We start from the raw sequence: 7,729 nt of genomic DNA, 5'->3' as shown, positions 1-7,729 counted from the left end.
TGTGGCCACAGGAGGGCACAGGAGTATCACATACTGTAAATGACACCCTTCATTTAGCTGACATTCTGGAAAAAGATTCTGTGTTATTGGTCTTGTTTTAATATTGATTAGGTTTCAAAAACAAGAGTACTTTATACAGACAAATATGTAGACTTTCGCCATCCCCTTTTACAGTTAAAAGCTTGCTTGCTGCAGCTAATAGATGCATATACCAAAATGTGCAACTACTAAAAGTAATTGATAGCTTTTTGGAGCAAAATAATGAAGTATATAAAAAAATGTTTACCATCAATTGTTGACACTGTTTTCATGTTTCCCACCATTTCTGCTGCCCTGAAATGTCACACAAACGTCACAAATCAGCAACTCAGATATTATCGAAATTTTCCAACAGTGACTTTTGAGGGCTGTTAATGTGCTCTTAACTCATAAATACAATATTTCCATGTAGCGTGAGAAGGCAGCACATGACCCTCCCCACCGATGGGGGGCGCTGCGCATTAACGAGGGGGGTCACTTTCAAACGGGGGACACATTTCATCGCAACACCTGCATTTAATTTGTCCGTTGTTTACCACCGTAGAAACAAAATGGCGGAGTCGGCGGAAGAACGCCGGTGTGTAACACAACAGTTAGCGACATAAACGGCTCATTCAGGTCAATAAATCACAATGACTCTTAGCTCGGGTGATTATAATATAACGAAAACACAGTTGCGTATATTACATTCAATATCTGCTCCTAAATCTTCCCAGCAGGCGACCAACACCATGACGATGGCAGACCGCCGACAGAAGCTAACATGCTAAATGCTAAAACGGCCGCTGAGGATTTTCTAGCTTCGCTGGTGTGTGAGGACTTTCTGCTGAGTGTGGACTGGTTATACTGGGACCAGTGAGACTAAGCTGACTGGAGGAGGAGTTCGCGGTGTACAAGTTCTAGGACAAGACATCAGACAGGTGAGTCCGGCTTTGTTTTGCTGTGTTAGGTGCGTTTGCTGCTGCAGCTGCTGTGGAGTTTCTGTGTTGTTGTTGTTGTTGTTGTTGTTGTTGTTTTTGGGATGTTTTATTCTGCTGTTGTTTCCTGCACCGCCGCGTGCTCACGGATGGTTATTATTTGGCGTTTTGTGTAGGCAAATCGAGTTTTATCCTCTCTTCTGGTTTTGTTGTATTGCTGTTGTGTGATCGATGATTGTTTGTGTGGACAGGCTCCATTTATCTGTTTATTGATACGGAAGTTGTTGTTGGTGTTGTTCCGTTGTGCGTATGATAATGTGCTTTTTTGTGACATGAAAGGTAGCTTGTGTACATTTTAATTGACCCATTTTTTTATTGTTATTGTTAAGTTCATCATAATACAAGTGACTTATTTGTTTCACGTAATAGAGAGCGCGGTGATGATAAAACATATAAAAAAGTACATGTGAAGGTGTGGTAGAAACCTATAATGGCTTATATAAAAACCACACTGAGAAAACATAGAAATAATAAAATATAAACAGTCAAAGCATCAATAGTAAGTTGCTAAAAATACCACAGTACAAATACAGGATTAAAAAAAATGTAAATATGCATAATCATTATGAATGTCTGAACATCAGTCACTTACTTTAAGAAGCGTATTAATGTTTATATATAACAGAGTATGCAACAATAAACTGACACTTAAGCTTTACTATAAAAGCTTATATACACAATTTTAAAGAAACAGATTTTTTGAGTTTCTGTTTAGTTTTTATTATCTATACTCTCCATTTATTCTCTGTATAATTTCTTACAACTTGAAATATAAACATTTCTCCAATCTCCCTGTCTTATTTTTAAATAATGCAGCTTTATATTTTTGAACAGTAAAAAGTAGAGGGGTCCATCACTAGCATCTGGAAAAGTGCAGGGGACATGTCCCAGGGGTCACCCAGTTAGTTTTAGCTGTTTGTTGATGTGCAGATTATTCTGCTGTTGTTGTTTTTTTTTTTTTGTTTTTTTTTTTGCACCGCCGTGTGTTCATAGGTGCTTTTGTTTTTTGTCGGTCATTTTTGTGTAGGCTAACTGACTGCATATTGTTGTAGTGCTGTGGCCCGCAGGTGAAGGTGGTTGTGTGCACAGACTGCAGATAGCAGTCTATAGAAAAAGAAGTTACTGTTCATGTTGGACTTTTGTTGTTGTTCCACTTGTGCACGTGATAATGTAGTTTATTTTGTAGCATGAAGGATGGTCTGTGTGCAATTTAATTGACCTTTTTTATTGTTATCTAAGTATTTTTTCACACAAATAACTTTACTTTGACAGTTCTGGCTATCATAATGATTAAAAAAAACTTTTCACAAAAACAAGTTTGTAAATTAAACCAAAATATGTACAGTAAGGAGTAAAATGCTCAGATTTTTGAGATTCTGTTTAGTTTGTTGTGTTGAACCTGTGGCTCCACTTGCGCATATAATAATGTGCTTTATTTTGTAGCGTGAAAGGTGATCTGTGCACATTTTAACAAACCGACTTTTGACTGAGTACATTCTCACACAAGGAACTTTACTTTTACCAATGTAAGAATCCCTTTAAGTGACTGTACTTTTACTTAAACATTGTAGTACTCTGCATCCGTGCTAGTACCTTTTTACTTTAGTAACATAGTCAGGGTTGGAAATTCACTTTTTTGTCCGCCTGTCACTGTGGCTGGTGGATAATTAAATCTACCAGCCAGTCAGTAGGTTACCGTTGATTTTTTTTGGCTGGTGATTAAAGTTGATCTAGTACATTTTACCAGCATTTGGCTGCTGTCTGGTGCTAATTCCCAACACAGGATGACTAAATAGTTTCTTGCGCTTCAGCTCATAAACTTTGTGTTTTCTCCTGAGTGCCTGATCTGTACTGTTCGTGTGCAACTCTAAAAAGAGACAAGAAGGAAGTGAGATTGCTCACTTCCAGGCTACTTCCTTGGAAAAAACTGTCCGTACTGCCTGATTGGGAAAGGGAGTTGTTAGATTTACTAGCCTGACGTGACATTTTACTTGCCCTGGGCAATCCTTATTGTTGAGCTCTGGTAAAGCCCTTTAATCGGTATTTTTATATTAACACTTGATCACATGACTACATGTATCTAAAGAGGTTAATAATAGTGATGAACCCACAGAAGATTACCATCAGACTCAGCTCTACAGAGCATTATAGCTTTATTCAGCTTAATGATTCTGCTTTTATCAGTGTTGTTTCAGTGGGGAAACTCTCATTAACCCATTAAATAGCAGATAAATTAAGTGAGTAGAGCCAAGGTGAAGTCAGATTTTGGAGATAAAGTGATGATATTTTAACTCAACACCCAAATAAATACCCCCCTCCTGTCAGTGCTCCTTCAGGAGTGTATAAAGTTTGTTTTCTTTTTTTAGCTGTCACACAGCATGCATAGCTAATGGTACTAGAGGACTTAATAGATGAATTTCACAAAAAAATGTATTGAATTTGAATTGCAGACTGCGCTTTATAAATAAGATTTAGTGGGATAACATATTTTTTAAAAAAGGAGGAAAGATATAGAAGACTCAAATATACATAACGCATAATGACCGCAGATGTTTCTTTAGGAAAATGAGGCATTTCAGTTTATAAAGACTTAAAATATGAATAAAATAAAACTGAAGGAATGAACTGAAGGGAAGAAGTCAGAATATGAACATTTCTTTATTAAAATGTCATTCACTCTTAAATAATATATAGAAACATGTGACACAACAATACCAGCATCCCTTGTGTGTGTGTGTGTGTGTTTGTGTGTGAGAGAGAGAGTCTTTTTGTGTGCGTACTATGAACAAACAGCTATTATTCACACGGTACAAAATGGTCCTCAGTTATCATCTGCAGCAGAAACCTGTCAGGAAAATGTCTTGTTTTTCTGCTGAGATTATGGAACACAGCAGCCGTCTTCAGTTTGTTCAGGAGGCTGAAAACTGAAGAAACTTGACTCAAACTTCAGGGAAAATTATGTCGGTTTTTGGGTTTTTTGTGGAATATGAGTCCTTGGCTCAGTCAGGTTCAGAGCGGCTCATAGATGCTGTTGGGTTCAGCAGGGGGACTGGAGCCTGTAGGGCTGTTCTGAGGTGATCCGGGGCCCTGGGGGACTACACTGTCACCCGGAGGGGCCACAGCTGGATCTGTGCTGATCCGCTGTACAATGCTGGACAAACAGTCCAAACTGGAAATGAGGGAAGGTTTACTGCTGCTGGAATCTGTAGGAAAGAAACAGGCAACATTAGCGTTTTATCAGCTGGCTAAAATGTCAAATAAATGAAGAGGCAAGTAACAAATTGAAAGACAACTCTTTTATGTTAATCAAGAAGCTAGTTGTGTTTAAGAAGAGTATTGAAATTCTACAGGCAAAAAGTTCACAAGTCTGTCATGTCATTTTAATGAAAGGGGGTGGGGGCAGTCATTTTAAAGTAGAATCAAATCATAAACTGGTTACATTAAAGGAGAAAGCAGACATGTTTGAGGAGAAAAGTGGTAATATCAAGAGTGAAGGTTATGTTGTAATGTTTAAAAGGAGAGGTGGAAGGAGGAATTGGTCATATTAAAGTATAATCTAGCTATATTAAAAGGGAACGTACAAACAGCGCATTAGAAATGAGTCACATTCAAACAGAAATTGGACATATGAAAAGAAAAACAGCTCTTAATCATCTCAAAAGATTGAAAACCTGAGTGTGAAACTGACCGTCTTTGTGGCTGCAGTAGGAACCATCACTGTTCTCACTTCTGGTCGAACACGGAGAGATGAAATCCATCTGGAAACGCACATCAATAAAGTTGATTTTAGACAGCGAACTAAACATTGATGATTTATTAGAGGACAAATGTTTGAGCAGAGGAACAATACACACAGTTGATGAATGTAAAATGTTAAATTTCAGCATGATTTACGTTTAAAAACAGATTATTTCTTTAACTTTTAATGTATTTTATATCACTTAATTACTAATGTCTTTATATAGTTAAAAGTAGATATTTGTTCTACACACTTTGTTGGGATTTTCTCATGTTAAATTACAAAAGTTAAATTACAAAATACAGCATGTATTTGGCATCAACATGCTTGGTACCACTTGTGATTTGTTTACAGCTATACATTGTCAATCTGCAAAACTTTTCCTCTAATTATCGAAAGCAGAACTTCCCTGTGCGACACAAACAACAAAACAAAGACACAGGCCAAAACATATTTCACATTAAAATAACAAATTGCTAAGTTATGTTTGAGCAGTTTTACAAAATCTTATTATACATTTATTTCCACATTCTTTCCAAATAAATAGCAAACTGCTGGTATTTGAAATAAGCCGACTGCTTTATATTTGGAGCATATCTTATTGTTTATTGCAACATCTTAGAGTTTTAAAAAAGTGGCCTAAAATGGGATTTTAAAGACTCCTTTTATGAAGGATGTATTGTAGCACTGGAGCCAAGAAAATATCCCAAACACATTCCAAACATTTCATGTGGCAACACATGAACCGTTCAGCTGTTCTCAGACTCACCATGCCATCGGAGCAGTTGGATCGGGGGCTGGAGGCGTCAGAATCTCCACTGTAGTGCTCCAGTGGGGGGTAGAAGCTGTCGTCTCGGCTGGTCCTCAGCAGTGCCTGCAGGGACTCAATGTAGCTGATGGCGTTGCGGAGGATCTCCACTTTGGGCAGCCGCTGGTTTGGATTGGAAGCTGTGCAGCGCTTCAGCGTCTCAAATGCGTCGTTGACCTTACCGAGCCGCCGCCTTTCCCGCATCGTTGCTGCTTTCCTCCGGTCTTCGTGTGACGTTTTCCTCTTGCAGGCCTTGCAGGCCCAAAGCAGGCAGTGCCCTGCCTGGTGGAGGCCCCCGGGAGCACGCACGTGCTCGTCCTCCTCTGCGATGGGGACATGGTGGTGATGATGGTGATGAAGCTGGTCCTCTGACTTCAGCAGGCCGGCGTGCATCAGCCTTGAGTCAAGGTCGTCGAAAAAGTTCATGTCACTGGTGCTGAAGCAGGGGTCATCGTAGAGGTCATCAGCGGTGGAGAGAGGGAAGGGAAGGTCGGACAGATCCATCGGCCTCTGCAGAGAATTCTCTCAGAGTGACAAGAAGAAGAAGAAGAGCAGGAAAAGTCCCCTGAAAAATTCTCAGATGACTGAAAAAGTCTCCACAAAGTGTCTTCTATTTGTCAAATTTAAAAGACTTTAAAATACAGTAAAAACTGAAAAAAAGGAAGGATGTCTCTTAAAAGTTTCCCGTCAAAGTCATCTGGTTACAAAGTGGAAACTGTCTGCAGAAGAGATCAGTGTGTTTAAAGGGCCAGTCTGTGTAACTTCAGCTCCTTCAGCTTGGTTTGTCTTTATAAAAGGGTCAGAGTGGAGGCGGGGCTGCAGTGTGAGTGACCAATGATCTGAGAGGTGTGGTTTGTGTGTGCGTGTGTGTGTGCAGGAGGGTGTCACAGAGGTGAAACTATGCAACAAAAAGGAAGCAATAAAAAGTCTGTTTAGTTTCTCAACAAATCATTCAATCTGCTGTTGAATCAGATTTTTGGATTTCAAGTAATAAGTAATTAAAAAGTCAGATTGAAACTAAAATGGATTTGTTGTAGCTCTTTTCGTTACCAGCCACGGCAGTGAGGCTGGTATTGCTTGCACTTTGTGGGTCTGTGTGAACAATTGTGTGAACCAAATGGGGTGCTGGTGAGACAGTCATCATTTTAGTTGGAATAGTAATTTCTAAATTTAATTTTCACAAAAAATAATATAAAAGTGATGATGATGTGTCTTTCTGAGGTCTGTTGAAAACATTTTCCCCCACATCTGGAATTGGATTTGTTGGCAGGGCCTTTGTAGCAACGCAGTGCTTCATTTATAATTATATGTTGTGACACATTTCAGATTTTTGCAGCTCATGCACTTTGGATATCTCATTTGGCCATATTACATTTTTGTGCAATTGTGCAGCCCCATATGTATTGTAAGGGGAAGTACCACAGAAGTCATTTTGAGTACTTTACCAAGTGATTATATGTCTCTCTTTTTGTTTGTGGACAGACTTTATCACTGCAATAGCATCACAGCCGTGCAAGATGCATTCACAAAACTTAACAGGTGTGTAGTTGAGATCACAGTAGAGGCTAAGTTGGGAGATGGATGTGGATGTGGACTCTCATGGCTTTTATTCCAGTCTTTTTAAGTTGCAGATTAGATTAACAAGGGGTGTAATCCCATTGCAACATGGTCTCTAGTTTGTTTGTGTTGGTGTTTTGAGCATAACCGGACACACTACACAGATATTTTACCTCTCACAATCAAAACATGATCCAATTTCATTATCTGTTTTCATAGTGTTTTAGTGCCTATAAATACTTGATGTTGTAATTAAACACTCAAGTTACAAAACACTCCTCTTAAGTATTAAGACAAGTGTAATTTTACTGAATGGTATTTTAGGGTCTTTGAAAAAGTCTGATTTTTTTTATGTTGTCAGGTCGACCAAGAAAGGCCAAAACTTACCAATAATTACACCTTTTGCATTAAAATAACAGTAACATAGGACCCTAGATGTAATATGTAACTTTGTTTGTGTCAGTCTGTCCAGTTGCATCAGACTGACGCAGAGATGTGAACGCTCAGTGCTCCAGACTCATGTCCTGCTGAGGAGGTCATAGTGTCACGCAGTTGTCAGGTCTCTGATCTGTGTGTGTGTGTGTGTGTGTGAGTGTGTGTGTGTGTGTG

At 39.0% G+C, this 7,729-nt stretch overlaps 1 protein-coding gene across 1 annotated transcript; it reads right to left on the bottom strand.

Annotated features, from left to right (window-relative positions):
* Window positions 1–3,693: 3,693 nt before the first annotated feature.
* LOC121946654 (myoblast determination protein 1 homolog) lies at window positions 3,694–6,441 on the bottom strand. The gene is made up of 3 exons (XM_042491329.1): window positions 5,525–6,441; window positions 4,705–4,774; window positions 3,694–4,219 (listed from the first exon to the last, which is right to left on the bottom strand). Exons 1-3 carry the CDS (start codon window positions 6,065–6,067, stop codon window positions 4,026–4,028), a joined length of 807 nt encoding a protein of 268 aa, XP_042347263.1. The 5' UTR covers window positions 6,068–6,441; the 3' UTR covers window positions 3,694–4,025.
* Window positions 6,442–7,729: the final 1,288 nt, after the last annotated feature.

Source organism: Plectropomus leopardus, chromosome 1, assembly GCF_008729295.1.
Source record: "Plectropomus leopardus isolate mb chromosome 1, YSFRI_Pleo_2.0, whole genome shotgun sequence".
In the NCBI taxonomy this organism is placed as follows: domain Eukaryota; kingdom Metazoa; phylum Chordata; class Actinopteri; order Perciformes; family Serranidae; genus Plectropomus; species Plectropomus leopardus.
This window is presented reverse-complemented; position numbering and strand designations above follow the sequence as displayed.

Coding starts and splice junctions, on each gene's coding strand:
- LOC121946654 (XM_042491329.1), bottom strand. CDS start 6,067: ATGGATCTGTCCGACCTTCCCTTCCCTCTCTCCACCGCTGATGACCTC. Junction 4,775..5,524: donor CCAACTGCTCCGATGGCATG/GTGAGTCTGAGA, acceptor GTGCGTTTCCAG/ATGGATTTCATCTCTCCGTG. Junction 4,220..4,704: donor CTACTGCAGCCACAAAGACG/GTCAGTTTCACA, acceptor TCTTTCCTACAG/ATTCCAGCAGCAGTAAACCT.